The following is a 16,056-nucleotide window of genomic DNA, read 5'->3' on the forward strand; positions in this document are numbered from 1 at the left end:
TTTCCATTTCTCCCCCCTTCCTTTTGTTTTTTCCAATAATTTATATAGATTTTTCTTTTCCCACCTATTTCCATTATTTTTAAATCTATACCTTTTGTGCCCTGTTAGTCTTTCCACCCCACCCCCACTAGAGCTGTACCTTGTGTGTCCTGCCATCCATTCTTAATTAATACATTCGTTTAGATAATATCACCACCTTCAACATCTCTTTGTTCTTTTGTCTGTGACATCTTTTGATTATCTGCTCCTATCACTGCTTGCTTGTCCCTACAACCACACCCCCCCCCACTTCTCTCCCCCCACACCCCCCCTCCCTTAAACCAGCTTATATTTCACCCCTCTCCTAATATTACTCAGTTCTGTTGAAGGGTCATGAGGACTAGAAACGTCAACCTTTTTCTTCTCCGCCGATGCTGCCAGACCTGCTGAGTTTTTCCAGGTAATTCTGTTTTTGTATCTGTGAGCAAAAGTTTGTTTGTGTTGAAAAGAAAGAGAAGAGAAACTGACAAGGTTTGAGAGGTTGAGGTTTTCAGGAGAAATGGGAAGAGTGCAGTCACTGAACAGTGAAGCTGTGAGTGAGAGATGGAGAGGAAGGAATTCTGAGCTGTTGGGAAAGGAAGAGCAAAAAGGCTGATTGGGGGAATCCAGCAGTGAGAGATCCAGAGCATGTGACCCTTGGGGTTGCCTGTGGAAATGGGCTGTGGGAAGACAACTCATCGAAAAGCAGATTCCTGCAGATGCTGGAAATCTGAAATCAAAACAGAAAATGCTGGAATTAAAAACTCAGCAGGTCTAACAGCATCTGTGTAGAGAGAGAGAGAGAAACAGAGTGAACGTTTCCAGTGTGTGACCTTTCATCAGAACTGGGGAAAGTTAAAGATGTCCTAAGTTTTGAGCGAGGATGGAACAAGGACAAAAGGATAGGGTGGAAGATAGGAGAGGTTGAATGACAGAAAATGTACTCCTCCAGGGCCAAAGGGAATGGAGATGGGACATGAAATGAAACAATAGATGTGGCTGGAGCAGGTGTGCTATGCTTAAAGACATTGACATCCTTTGCTCCCTCAGCTTGACACATTTATTTGTCTGGCTAAAAGGATGGTCTCTTTCCTAATGTTTACAATTAAAGGGGTGGTCTCCCCAGGAGATGCCTGGCATTTAAGGGGACATAAAATAATATAGGACAGAGATATGGTCTTGTTATTTGGTACATATTAGATATATTATTGATGGTTCTGTAATAAAGTACATTTATTATTGTTTCTGCTCTTCTAATATAGTACTATGGCTAAGTTATATTTTTCCTGTTATAGTCACTCGAGTCCATGCCATCTCTGTGTAGAACAATCCAGTCAGTCCCATTCCCCCTCTATATCCCTGTTCCTCTGCAAGTGCCCATCCAATTTCATTTTGAAATAATTGACCATCTCCCACTCCCAGCACACTCAGAGGCAGTGAGTTCCAGGTGTTCACCATATAAGTTGGGAGGGTGTATGTTCAGTACAGCAGAGTGAGAACGGAGGGAGAGTGTGTCGGATGGAGATTTGCAGCTTTTTCTGAACACGAGAGGAAAGAATGTTCCATAGAACCCAGAATTGTCTATTCTGACTTTCTATCCTGTACGAACAGTGATGACTTTTGCCAACTCCTTTTACAGGATATTAGAAGGGAAGGACTTGCTGACAGAAATCTCCAAGTAAACATCACATCGTGATCTAACAGAGTCACTCAATTCATCGGCACTTGAATTTCATTCGTCTTTGAGATTAGAAGGAGAAATGTTTGTTCTGCCTGTGTCAAAACATTTTAAACATTAGTGTGACTGGAAAAGCACCGAGACACACACACCCGAGTGAGAGTGTTTCCAGTGCACTGACTGTGGAAAGAACTTTAACCAGTTACAGAGCCTGAAAAAAGCATCACACCATTCACAGTGGGGAGACACTTAACTTGTGTTCTTAAGTGTAGATGAGGTTCAGCTGATCTTCGAATCTGGAGAGACACATGGACACCCGCACCATGGAGAAACCATGGAAATGAGGAAACTGTGGGAAGGGATTCAGATCCCCATGTGGAGATTCATCGACACAGTCACACCGGGGAGAGGCCATTCACCTGCTCCGAGTGTGGGAAGGGATTCACTCGGTTATCCATCCTGCAAGATCACCAGCGAGTTCACACTGGAGAGAGGCCGTTCACCTGCTCCGAGTGTGGGAAGGGATTCACTTAGTTATCCAACCTGCTGAGACACCAGCGAGTTCACACCAATGAGAAACCCTTGCAATGCTATGAGTGTAGGAGTGGCTTTAAAAGCACTGCAGACCTGATGTTCCACCAGTGCATTCATACTGAGAAGAGGCCGTACAGCTGCTTTCACTGCGCAAAGAGGTTTTGAACATCATCCTACCTGCAGACGCACCAGCGAGTTTACACCGGGGAGAGGCCATTCACCTGCTCTGCTTGTGGGAAGGGATTCACTCGGTCATCCAGCCTGCTGACACTCCAACGAGTTCACAAGTGATTACTGGGGCTGAGACACCAGAGCAGTCATATCAATGACAGACTTTTTAAATGATCTGATTGTGGTGATGGCTTTAAAAATTCTATGGATCTCATGGTCCACCAGTGTATTCACACTGAGGAGAGACCGTTCATCTGTACTCACTGTGCTAAGAGGTTTAAAAGGTCATCGCACCTGTGGAGACACCAGCGAGTTCACACGGGAGAGAGGCCGTTCACTTGCTCTGATTGTGGGAAAGGATTCTCTTAGTCACCACACCTGCTGACACACCATCGAGTTCACAAGTGATTTCAGGGTTGGATTCTGCTGTTTTTGCTGCTGTTAATCACATCCAGGACTGAACCATGTTCATTCTGACACCTGGTGAAGTGGGAGGGTTGGAAAGTTTCTTTCTGCTGGACTGGCCGGTCTCATGACTTTGCTTCCAGTGGGCTGATACTCTTTGAGCATTGGAGTGCACATTTCCACCGAAATGATCCACAAAAGCTAATGACGGACATTTATTTTATCCTGGACAGAAAATAGTGTTTTTCCTACCACTACAGGTAGATCTGAAATAAATATATTTGTCTCAGTTCCATTGAGTCTACAGCACAGGGCCAGGCCAATTGGCTCAATTGGTCTATGTCAGTATTTAAGATCCACATGAACCTCCACCCACCCCTCTTCATCTCCCCCCATCAGAAACAGAAACTAGGAGCAGGAGAAGGCCATCCAGTCCTTTGAGCCTGCTGATCATCCAACTCAATAGCCTGCTCCCTCTCTCTCCCCATATCCTTTGATGCCTTTCACCCCAAGAGCTATATCTAACTCCTTCTTGAAAACATACAATATTTTGGTCTCAACTACTTTCTGTGGTAACGAATTCCACAGGCTCACCACTCTCTGGTGAAGAAGTTTCTCCTAATCTCAGTCCTAAATGGTCTACCCGTATCCTCAGACTGTGACCCCTGGTTCTGGACTCCCCCACCATTGGGAACATCCTTCCTGCATCTACCCTGTCTCGTCCTGTTAGAATTTTATAGGTTTCTATGAGATACCCTCTCATTCTTCTGAACTCCAGCGAATGTAATCCTAATTGATTCAATCTCTCCTCATATGTCAGTCCCACCATCCCAGGAATCAGTCGGGTACATCTTTGCTGCACTCCTTCTATAGCAAGCACATCCTTCCTCAGATAAGGAGACCAAAACTGCACACAATATTCCAGGTGTGGTCTCACCAAGGCCCTATACAATTGCAGCAAGACACCCCTGTTCCTGTACTCCAATCCTCTGGCTGTGAAGGCCATTTTGAGATATTATATTTAGTTCCCTCAGCTAAATCATTGATATATGTTGTGAATAATTGGGGTCCCAGCACCGATCCCTGTGGTAACCCACTAGTCAATGCCTGTCATTCGGAAAAAGACCCGTTTATTCCTACTCTTTGTTTCCTGTCTGCCAACCAGTTTTCTATCCATCTCAATACAGCATCCCAATCCCATGCGCTTTAATTTTACACGCCAATCTCTTATGTGGGACTTTGTTGAAAGCCTTCTGAAAGTCCAAATAAACCACATCCACTAGCTCCCCCTCATCAACTCTACGAGATACGTCCTCGAAAAATTCCAGTAGATTTGTCAAGCATGATTTCCCTTTCCTAAATCCATGCTGACTCTGTCCGATTCTGCCACTGTTTTCCACGTGCGCAGCTATTAAATCTTTTACAATGGACTCTAGAATTTTCCCCACTCCTGACTTCAGGCTGACTAGTCTATAATTCCCTGTTTTCTCTCTACCTCCCTCGTGCATCCACTATTTCTGGGGCCACTTCTTAAGTATTCTGGGATGTAGATTATCAGGCCCTGGGGATTTATTGGCCTTCAATCCCATCAATTTCTCCAACAGCATTTCTCTAACACTGATTTCTTTTAGTTGCTCCCTCTCACTAAATGCTGTGTTCCCCAACATTTCTGGTATGTTATTTGTATCCTCCTTTGTGAAGACAGAACCAAAGTATGTATTTAGTTGGTCATCTATGTCTTTGTTCCCCATTATAAATTTCCCTGTTTCTGATTGTAAAGGACCTACATTTGTCCTCACCAATCTTTTTCTCATCACATACCTATAGAAACTTTTAGTCAAAGGTCCTCCTTTGCTGAATTCTAAAGTGCTCCCAATCCTCAGGTCTGCTGTTTTTTCTGGCCAATTTATATGCCTCTTCCTTTCATCCAATACTATCTCTAATTTCCCTTGTAAACCATGGTTTGGCTACCTTTCCTGTTTTACTTTTGCACCAGACAGGAGTAAACAATTGTTGCAGTTCACCCATGCGCTCTTTGAATGTTTGCTATTGCCTGTCCACCGTCATCCCTTTAAGTAATATTTCCCAATCCATCATAGCCAATTTGCACCTCTTACTATCGTAGTTTCCGTAGAGACCATCCTAGTCTCAGAATCAACAACGTCATTCTCCATCTTGATGAAGAATTCTATCATATTATGGTCACTCACCCCCAAGGGGCCTTGCGCAATTAGATTGCCAATTATTCCTTTCTCATTGCACAATACCCAGTCTAGGATGGCCTGTTCTCTAGTTGGTTCCTCAAAGTATTGGTCCAGAAAACCATCCAATATACACTCCAGGAATTCCTCTTCTACGATATTGTTACTAATTTGATTTGCCCAATCATATTAAAGTCACCCATAATTACAGATGTTCCTTTATTGCATGCGTCTCTAATTTCCTGTTTAATGCCATTCCCAACATCATCACTACAGTTTGGAGATCTATATACAACCTCCACTCACAGTTTTTGCCCCTTAGTGTTTCTCAGCTCTACCCATACAGATTCCACATCGTCGGAGCTAATATCTTTCCTCACTGTTGCATTAATTTCCTCTTTAACCAGCAATGCAACTCCACCGCCTTTTCCTTTTTGTCTGTCCTTCCTAAATACTGAATACCCCTGGATGTTCAGTTCCCATCCCTGGTCACCTTGCAGCCATATCTCCATAATCCCGACTACATCATACCTGTTTACATCTATTTGCGCGGTTAATTCATCCACTTTATTGCGAATGCTCCTCACATTAAGGCATAAAGCCTTAAGGCTTGTCTTTTTAACATTACTTGTCCCACAATCCCACTAATTTTCACTGAGGCCCTGCTTGATTCTTGCCCCTGATTTCTCTGCCTATCACTTTTCTTATCCCCCTTTCTGTCTTTGTTCTTGTCCTTGATTCCCACTCCTCTGACTCCTTGCATAGTTTCCCATCCCCCCTTCCATTTTAGTTTAAACCCTCCCCAACCACTCTAGCAAATGTTCCCCCTTGGACATCAGTCCCGGTCCTGCCCAGGTGTAACCCGTCCAGTTTGTACTAGTCTCACCTCCCCCAGAACCGGTCCCAATATCCCAGGAATCTGAAACCCTCCCCCTCACACCATCTCTTCAACCCTGTATTCATCTGATATATCCTGCTATTTCTACTCTGACTAGCACATGGCACTGGTAGTAATCCTGAGATCACTACCTTTGAGGTCCTATTTTTCATCTTACTTCCTAACTCCCTATATTCTGCTTTTCGGACCTCATCCCTTTCATTTTCGCATTGGTAAGATGTGTCAAGTGAAGTGCCACTGGAGATTGGTGCTGGGCCCTCAACCATCCACAATCTATATCAATGACTTGGATGATGGAATCAAATGTATGGTGGCTAAATTTGCTGATGACACTGGGGAGAGACCGTTCACCTGCTCTGAGTGTGGAAAGGGATTCACTCAATTTTTCAACCTGCGGACACGCCAGCGAGTTCACACCAGGGAGAAGCTGTTCACCTGCTCTGAGTGTGGGAAGCGTTTCAGTGATTCATCAGACCTGCATAAGCACAAGGGAGTTCACAATGGTGAGAGGCCATTCACCTGCTTTCAGTGTGGGAAGGGATTCAGTGATTCATCCAACATGCTGTGACATGAGCGAATTCACACCGGGGAGAGACAGTTCACCTGCTCTGAGGGTGGAAAGGGATTCGCTCAGTCATCCAACCTGCAGAAACACAGCGAGTTCACACCAGGGAGAGGCCATTCATCTGCTCTGACTTTGGGAAGGGATTCACTCATTCATCCCTCTTGCTAAGACACCAACGAGTTCACAAGTGATTCCAGGGGTTGGATTCTGCTGTTAATCACATCCAGGACTGAACCATGTTCATTCTGACACTTGGTGAAGTGGGAGGGTCGGAGGGTTTCTTTCTGCTGGACTGGCCGGTCTCACGACTTTGCTCCCAGTGGCTGATGCTCTTTGAGCCTGGGAGTGCACATTTCCTCTGAAATGATCCACAAAAGCTGATGAAGGACATTTATTTTATCCTGGATAGTAAATAGTGATTGTTCCTACCATTGCAGGCAGATCTAAAATAAGTATAGGAAGTCTAGGAAAACTCAGCAGGTCTGGCAGAGAGAAACAGAGTTAACGTTTCGAGTCCAATATGACTCTTCCTCAGAATTTCAGAGAGGGAGAAATGTGATGGGTTTGATGCTGTTGAGAAAGGGAGGAGGGTAAGATAGAACAAGAGGGACAGTCAGGGATTGGTTCGAGGGCAGGGGAGACTAAATAACAAAAATGTCATGGAGCAAAAGGCAAAGGGAGAGGTAATGGTTGTAGTAAAGAAACAAAGCATTGGTCCAGAGTAAGTGTTAATGGCAGAATAAAGGACAGCTCTGTCTGAAAGCAAAATCATGGAAACAAGATACAGACTGGCACATGGCAAATAAAAGACTGAAAACTGAGAACAGAATTGATGGTCTGAAGTTGTTGAACTCAATGTTGAATCCAGGAGGCTGTAAAGTGCCTCATCGGAGGATGAGGTGCTGTTCGTCCAGCTTGTGTTGGGTTTCTCGGGAACATTGCAGCAGGCCGAGAACAGAAATGTGAGCATGAGGGCAAGGTGGTGAATTATAATGGCAGCAACTGGAAGGTCAGGGTCATGCTTGTGGACTGAGTGGAGGTGTTCCACAAAGAGGGCAGCAAACAGGGGACAGATGAATTAAAGAGAAACCATTTGGGTCCAGAACATTGTGCACATCCTTTTACTCTGGTTGTCTTTGATGCTCAAGTAATTTTCTGTTTGTCTTTTAACCATGTTTTTTTCATTAGTAAACTTTTATCAGTAAAATTATTTGATTTTTCTGGATTTTTCATGATAAGATTTCTGCACTTTAGGGAAAGTGGGTGAGAGGGGTTGGCAGGCTCTTGAATAGAAAGTGAGATCCTCTAAGGTAATTGGCAATTTTCAGAGCCAAGGGGAAAAAGCAGAGCAGTTGGATCAATCAGAGTCCTTTCAGAAAGATAGGCGGGGCATGATGGGCTGAATGGACTCCTGCAGCCTGTGAATCTGAGCCTCCTGCTTTTGTGCAGGTTAAAAGGGACAGATTTCATTTCAATCTCTTCCCTGTATCTGTATTTAAAGAGACGGGTTTCTGTTCAGCTCTGAGTGACCAATATAACAATGTCTCCACTCCTCTGTATATTTAAACATGGAACAAAGCCTTGCATGGCCGATTATAGTCAACAGCCTTCCTGTAGCTCTCTCTGGATGCCAAGAAAGTGTTTGACTGCTTAACAATAGCGGTGTCCCCTGAAAATAATTCAAACACCACAACAAAAACAACCTGCATTCATATAGCACCTTTCAGCATCCCAAGGAGATTCACAGGTGCAACTATCAAACAGAAGATGACACCGAGCCACATAAAGAGATATTAGCTCAGATGACCAGTAACTTGGTCAGAGGGGTAGGTTTTAAGAAATGTCCTAAAGGAGCAAAAAAGATTGAGGGGCAGAGAGGTTTCGGGAGGGAACTCCAGAGTGTGGGGCCCAGGCAGCTGAAGACACGGTCCCCAGTGACTGTGCAATAGAAACAGGGGACACTGAAGAGGCCAGAATTAGTGGAGCACACATATCTCGGAGGGTTATCGGGATGGAGAAGATTACAGAGATGGGGACAGTGTGTGTGACCACGTGGTAATTTGAAAAAAAGGAGGCTGTGGAGGGATCTGAAAAGAATGGGCCTGAATTTAGTCCAATCAACATCCCATTCACTTTTACAGAGGTAAATTGGGCCCAAGGAGGAGAATTTTAAAATTGAGGCATTGCTTGAGTGGGAGCCAATGTTGGTCAGTGAGCACAGGGGGTGATAGATGAACGGGACTGAGTGTGAGTTGGGAGACGGGCAGCAGAGTTTCTCTACTGAAGAAAACTGGTCCAGATCTGTACATTTCCCATCACACCCCTTATGTCTAAGATCAAGTTGACATCATCGCATTCCATTGGGATTGCGCAATCCGCTGATATCATCACATACTATTGTAATGATGTCATAAGATGACATCAGCATGTTTGTGATTCCACAATCAGCTGACACCAGACTATAGACTTCATTGAGAGTGTGGGATTAGCTGATGGCTGCACATTGCTTTATCATTGTGCAGTGAGCAGAAACATTTGTTTTTGTGAGTTTTCAAACAGAATTTTTAATAACATGTATAGAATTGATCTTCAGATCTGGAAAATGATCTGGATCTGGAACATTTACCACTAAAGTTAACAAATTTGCTAGTGCAAATGTATGTGACTTTTTCAGCGACAGTTTGTTATCATTGTTCACAATAAATTGTTGTGGAGGAAAAATACATTGGGTGAAATAGTCTCCCAATGTTAATAAATGCTTTCAAAAGTTCGGGTATTTCTGAAAAACGAGACAGGCTGTTGAACTTATTTCTCTTACACTCATCAGGACAGATGCAAGAATACCAAATGTGAAAGGGAACAACAATTTATACTGACTGAGAAACAGGGTGTTGATTGGTTGGCACATAGACTCTGATTGGATGATGGGTTGCCATGGGGAATGCACCAGGGAACAACTGTCCCCAAGCTTTTGTTTAATTGAAAAGGTGAAATGCCTGGACAAATTCCTTTAGTCTGCAGAGGACCAGGTTCTGTGAACAAGTACAAAAGATTCCAGGATCTGATCTGGTCCACATCTTAACCAAATGTAATAATTGCTCTCAGATGTGAAATCCCTTGTCTGGATCTGGAAAAATTTATTAATTTTGCTTCCAATTTCCACCCCTCCATCATTTTCACGTGGTCCATCTCTGACACTTCCCTTCCCTTCCTTGACCTCTCTGTCTCAATTTCACCAATATTCATTACAAGCCTAACGACTCCCACAGTTACCTTGGCTACAGCTCCTCACACCCTGCTTCCTGTAAGGACTCCATCCCATTCTCTCAGTTCCTTCGCCTCCGTCGCATCTGTTCTGATGATGCCATTTTCAAAACCAGTTCCTCTGACATGTCTTCCTTCTTCCTTAACCAAGGTTTTCCACCCACGGTGGTTGACAGGGCCCTCAAGCGTGTCCAGCCCATCTCCCGCGCATCCGCCCTCACAGCTTCCTCTCCCTCCCAGAACCATGGTAGGGTCTTCCTTGTCCTCACTTATCACCCCACCAGCCTCCGCATTCAACGGATCATCCTCCGCCATTTCCGCCAACTCCAGCATGATGCCACAACCAAACACATCTCTTCACCACCGCTGGCGGCATTTTGCAGGGATCGTTCCCTCCAGTACACCCTGGTCTGCTCCTCCATCACCCCCTACACCTCAACCCCCTCCCATGGCACCTTCCCATGCAACCACATAAGGTGCAACATCTGCCCCTTTACTTCCCCTCTCCTCACTGTCCCAGGACCCAAACACTCCTTTCAAGTGAAGCAGCATTTCACTTGCACTTCCCTCAATTTAGTCTACTGTATTCGCTGCTCCCAATGCAGTTTCCTCTACATTGGAGAGATCAAACACAGACTGGGTGACTGCTTTGCGGAACACCTTCGATCTGTCCGCAAGCATGATCCAGACCTCCCTGTCGCTTGCCATTTCAACACACCACCCTGCTCTCTTGCCCACATGTCCATCCTTGGCCTGCTGCATTGTTCCAGTGAAGCTCAACGCAAACTGGAAGAACAGCACCTCATCTTCCGACTAGGTACTTCTGGACTGAATATTGAGTTCAACAACTTTAGATCATGAATTGTCTCCTCCTTCCCCACCCCCTTCCCGATCCCCTCTTTTCCAATAATTCATATACATTTTTCTTTTCCCACCTATTTCCATTATTTTTAAATGTATTTCCATCTATTGTTTCCATTTCCATCTCTACCTTTTAGCCTATTTCGATTTCCCCCCCCACCCCACCCCCACTAGGGCTATCCTTGCTCATCCTGCTTTCCACCCTTAATGTCCCCATTAGCACATTTCTTAGCTAATATCACCACCGTCTACACCTCTTTGTCCTTTTGTCTATGACATCTTTTGGCAATCTCCACCTATCACTGGCCCTCTATCCAGCTCTACCTGTCCCCACCCCCTCCCTTAAACCAGCTTATATTTCACCTCTCTTCTATTTTTCCTTAGTTCTGATGACAAGTCATTCGGACTCAAAACATTAACTGTTTACCCCTCCGCAGATGCTGTCAGACCTGCTGAGTTTTTCCAGGTATTTTTGTTTTTCTTCTAGATTTCCAGCATCTGCAGTATTTTGCTTTTATCTTAGTAATAATTTCTTCCTTGGGTCATACCATATTTCTGTACTACGCTTGTTCAAATCCATTCGTTAGTTCTTCAGGTGTATTACAGACAGAAAAACAGGGATGAAAACATGATCGTCGCTGCAAAGCAGAAAAAAAACGTGTTTATTAACAGCATCCATCTCCACATCTAACAACTGTCTCTGAAAACTCTGCTCACATTTTGACAGCTGTGACAAATTCCACCCCAGCAGCGGAGACAATCCACAACATTCAAAAACAATCAACATTCAAAATAAAACAAATTACAACAATCGAAAAGAAAAAGTCAATTCTCCCGATCTCCCAATGTGAACGGATCCCTTCAAAAATTCCAGGATTTGGATCTTCGCCAAAAACAAATCAGTTATTCTGTGGGCCATATCCTGTCGGTGTAATGAGTTTTGTTAAAGTCCATCCATGAGTGTCTGAGATAAATTGTTTACAGACAAACAGAATAACAGGGATGAAAACATTACCTCTGCCCATCTTCAGTAGAAGAGATACTTTCAGTACACTGAGCAGCCCCGATGTCTATTCTCAGCCAGCATTACACAGGGGGAAAAGGGCTGGATTCTCAGACCAGCAAGTCAAGGCACCCTCTTTAAATGGCTACTTCCCACAATAGATTCAGTGACCTCTGAAGGGAAGCATCCTCGGTCCACACTAGGAGTTCCTTCCCCCCCAGTCAGCTGGCTTGTGCTGGCTCATGCTGCTGCTGGAAGACCTGCCTGTAAGGTTAGGAGAGTGTCAGTTTAAAAAGAAATGTGCATTTATATAGCGCCTTTCACCACCTCAGGGCATCTCAATGTGTTTCACTGTCAATGCAGCACTTTCTGAAGTGTAGTCACTGTAGAAAACGTGGCAGCTAATTTGTGCACAGCAAGATCCCACGGACAGCAATGTGATGATGACCAGATCATCTGTTTTTACTGATGTTGATTGAGGGATAAATATCGGGTCCCAGAACACCGGGGGTGAACTCCTCCCCCTCCTGCTCTCCTTCCAATTGTGGCTATTCAGTCTTGTACATCCACCTGTGAGGGCAGACAGGGGGCCTCGGGTTAATGTCTCACTTGAAAGATGGTCCCTCCAACAGGACGGCTCTCCCTTACTACTGGCACCAGGAGTGTGGGCGCCGGATTATGGGGGCTCGAGTCTCTGGAGTGGGGATTCGAACCCCCCATCTCCTGACTCAGAGGCGAGAGTGCTACCCACTGTCATGCCGTGTTGAATCAAATCAACTAGCTGGTGTTCTAGAATCATGGAATGGTTCCAACACTGAAGGAGGCCATTCAGCCCATTGTGTCTGTGCCAGCTCTCTGCAAGAGCAACTCACCCAGAGCCACTCCCCCCACCTTTTCCCCATAACTCTGCCAATTTCTCCTCTTCAGATAATGATTCAATACTCTGTTGAAAACCAAGACTGAATCTACCTCCAAGTCCCTTCATCCCTCGGACCATTCTCAAAAATCTCCTCTGCACCCTTTCTAAGAATTTCACATCTTTCCTACAGTGTGGGGCACAAATAGAGGGTTCCATTCTAGAGGGATAGAATTGAAAAGCAGGGAGGTTATGTTCAACCCCTCAGGAAAGGCTGGGGCTGCTTTTCTCGAGAAAAGAGAAGACTGAAGGGTGACCTGATGGAAGTCCTTAACATGATGAAGGGATTCAATAATCCAATAGGGATTTCATGAGAAACCTCTTGACTCAGCAAGTGGTGAGAATGTGGAACTCGCTACCACAGCGAATGGTTGAGGTGAATAGCATGAATACATTTAAGGGGAAGCTAGACACATACATGAGGGAGAAAGGAATAGAAAGATATGCTGATGGGGGGAGATGAAGAGGGGTGGGTGGAGGCTCATGTGGAGCATAAATACTGACAGAGACCAATTAAGCTGACTGGCCTGGCCCTGTGCTGTAGACTCAATGTATTTATTTTAGATCTACCTGTAGTGGTAGGAAAACACTATTTACTATCCAGGATAAAATAAATGTACTTCATCAGCTTTTGCGGATCATTTCAGTGGAAATGTGCACTCCCAGGCTCAAAGAGCATCAGCCACTGGAAGCAAAGTCATGAGACCGGCCAGTACAGGACAAAGAGACAGACTCACTGTCTATGAGGATGGTGGAAGCAGGGACGATCAATGCTTTCAAAATGAAATTGGATGGACACTTGAAGGAAATAAACTTGCAGGGGAACGGAAATATGGAGGAGGAATGGGACTGACTGGTTTGCTCCACAGGGAGTCGGCATGGACTCAAGTTGCCGAATGGACTCCTTCTGTGTTGTAATGACTACGTCTGGAAAGATACAGCGTAGTTACAGTATTATAGTTCAAGACTAGAAATAATAATCAATGTATTTTATTACAAAACCATATCCCACTTCACAAACTGTTAGAATGAACATGGCTCAGTCCTGGATGTGATTAACAGCAGCAATAACAGCAGAATCCATCCCCTGGAATCACTTGTGAACTCGCTGGTGTCTCCGCAGGCTGGATAAATGAGTGAATTCATTCCCACACTGACAGCAGGTGAACGGTCTCTCCCCGCTGTGAACTCGCTGGTGTGTCTGCAGACTGGATAACTGAGTGAATCCTTTCCCACACTCAGAGCAGGTGAATGGCCTCTCCCCAGTGTGAACTCGCTGGTGCCTCAGCAGGGTGGATAAATCAGTGAATCTCTTCTCACAGATGGAACACATGAACGGCCTCTCCCCAGTGTGAATGCGCTGGTGTGTCAGCAGGGTGGATGAATGACTGAATCCTTTCCCACAGACGGAGCAGGTGAACGGCCACTCCCCGGTGTGAACTCGCTGGTGCATAAGCAGTTTGGATGACGTTCTAAATCTCTTTGCACAGTGAGAGCAGCTGAACGGTCTCTCCTCAGTGTGAATGCGCTGGTGGACCATCAGTACCTGAGAGCTTTTGAAGCCACTCCCACAGTCACAGCATTTAAAAGGTCTCTCATTCGTGTGAGTGACATGATGCTGCAGCAGGTTTGATAACTGAGTGAATCCCTTCCCACACTCAGAACAGGTGAACGGCCTCTCCCCAGTGTGAACTGTCTGGTGGATCTGCAAATTGGATAATCGAGTGAATCCTTTCCCACACTCTGAGCAGATGAAGGGTCTCTTCCCAAAGTGAACTCGCCGGTGCCCTCGCAGGGCAGATGGCTCACTGAATCCCTTCCCACACTCAGAGCAGGTGAACAGCTTTTCCCTGGTGTGAACTCGCTGGTGCCTCCGCATATGGGATGAATGAATGAATTCCTTCCCGCAATCAGGGCAGGTGAACGGCCTCTCCCTCGTGTGCACTTGCTGGTGTGTTTGCAGGTGGGATGAATCACTTAATCCCTGCCCACACTCCGAGCAGGTGAATGGCTTCTCCCATGTGTGAACTCGCTGGTGTCTCTGCAAGTGGGATGAAGTACTGAATCCCTTCCCACACTCGGAGCAGTTAAATGGCCTCTCCCCGGTGTGACTGCGTCGATGAGTTTCCAGCGTAGATGGGAACTGGAATCCCTTCCCACAGTCCCCACATTTCCACGGTTTCTCCATGGTGTGGGTGTCCTTGTCTCTTTCCATGTTTGACAATCAGTTGCAGCGTTGTCCACACAGAACACGTGTACAGTCTCTCTCCGCTGTGAATAGTGTAATGTTTTTTCAGACTGTGTAACTGGTTAAAGCTCTTTCCACAGTCAGTGCACTGGAACACTCTCACTCGGATGTATGTGTCTCGGTGCTTTTCCAGTCACACTGATGTTTAAAACCTTCTGAGACAGATAAACGAGAGAAACATTTCTCCTTCTAGATTCCAAGACCGATGATATTCGATTGTCATGAATTGAGTGATTCAGCCAGGTCTTAATGTGATGTTTGATTTCAGATTTCAGTCTGTAAATCCTCCTCTTCTAACACCTTGTAAAAGGAGTTGACAAAAGTTATCACAGTCAGTCCAGGATAGAAATTCAGAACAGACAATTCTAGTTTCTATGGAACATTCTTTCCTCTCTCGTTCCCCAAAAACTGTAAATTTCCACCCCAACCATTCTCCCTCCATTCTCACTCTGCTGTACCTGATATACACCCTCCCAGTTATCCTGAAGGTATCAGTTCATGATGATCGACAGATCCATCGTCACTGTTTCTTGTCCAAGACCTGAGAACTTTCTAGTAAGTATACTTACTGAGAAGAGACAGGGAGAATCTGAGGAAGAACTTTATTTAGGCAGCGAGTGATCATGATCTGGAAGTTTCCGCAGAGTAGGGTGAAGGAAGTGGAGGCAATCAATGATTTCCAAATGAAATTGGATGGGTACTTGAAAGAAATAAGCTTGCAGGGAAACAGGGATAAAGAAGGGGAATGGGTCTGACTGGATTGTTCTACAGAGAGTCGGCGTGGGCTCGAGTTCCAAATAGACTCTTTCTGTGCCATAGTTGCTACAAATGACCCATTCTGACTAGAAAGAATAATAAATGAACTTTAATACAGAACCATAAATAATATATCCAATACGAAACATAAAAAACACTAGACGTATCTCTGTCTCATATTAACTTACTGTTCCCTTAAATGTCAGCCATCGCCGAGGGAAACCAGCTCTTTAATTGTGAACATTAGGAAAGAGACCATCCTTTTAGCCAGACAATAAATGTGTCAAAACAAAAACAAAATTACCTCGAAAAATTCAGCAGGTCTGGCAGCATCGGCGGAGAAGAAGAGTTAACTTTTCGAGTCCTCATGACCCTTCGACAGAACTTGAGTTCGATAAATGTGTCAAGCTGAGGGAGCAAAGGATGTCAATGTCTTTAAGAGACAGAGACAGAGAGAGACCCGGGCCAACCTTTCCAGAGTCCCTGGATTCACTTCCTTTCCCTTCAATTCTTGCAAGTCAACAATTTCCCCCCAGAA

General features: G+C 45.0%; 2 protein-coding genes and 1 pseudogene across 2 annotated transcripts in view; 2 read left to right on the forward strand and 1 right to left on the reverse strand.

Annotated features, from left to right (window-relative positions):
• The window catches only part of LOC121273682, a 34,828-nt pseudogene extending 32,058 nt beyond the window's left edge, over window positions 1-2,770 (forward strand).
• The window catches only part of LOC121273703 (zinc finger protein 229-like), a 1,112,939-nt gene that overhangs the window by 912,912 nt on the left and 183,971 nt on the right, over window positions 1-16,056 (forward strand). The window lies entirely within an intron of this gene.
• Window positions 13,413-15,885, reverse strand: LOC121273689 (zinc finger protein 239-like). The gene is made up of 2 exons (XM_041180845.1): window positions 15,823-15,885; window positions 13,413-15,062 (listed from the first exon to the last, which is right to left on the reverse strand). The coding sequence occupies exon 2, from the start codon at window positions 14,727-14,729 to the stop codon at window positions 13,608-13,610; it is 1,122 nt and encodes a 373-aa protein (XP_041036779.1). The 5' UTR covers window positions 14,730-15,062; window positions 15,823-15,885; the 3' UTR covers window positions 13,413-13,607.

The sequence above is a fragment of the Carcharodon carcharias genome (genome assembly GCF_017639515.1).
Source record: "Carcharodon carcharias isolate sCarCar2 chromosome 27 unlocalized genomic scaffold, sCarCar2.pri SUPER_27_unloc_1, whole genome shotgun sequence".
Taxonomy (NCBI): domain Eukaryota; kingdom Metazoa; phylum Chordata; class Chondrichthyes; order Lamniformes; family Lamnidae; genus Carcharodon; species Carcharodon carcharias.

Excerpts from the sequence above, each read along its gene's own strand:
- LOC121273689 (XM_041180845.1), bottom strand. The coding sequence starts at position 14,729 with ATGGAAAGAGACAAGGACACCCACACCATGGAGAAACCGTGGAAATGT.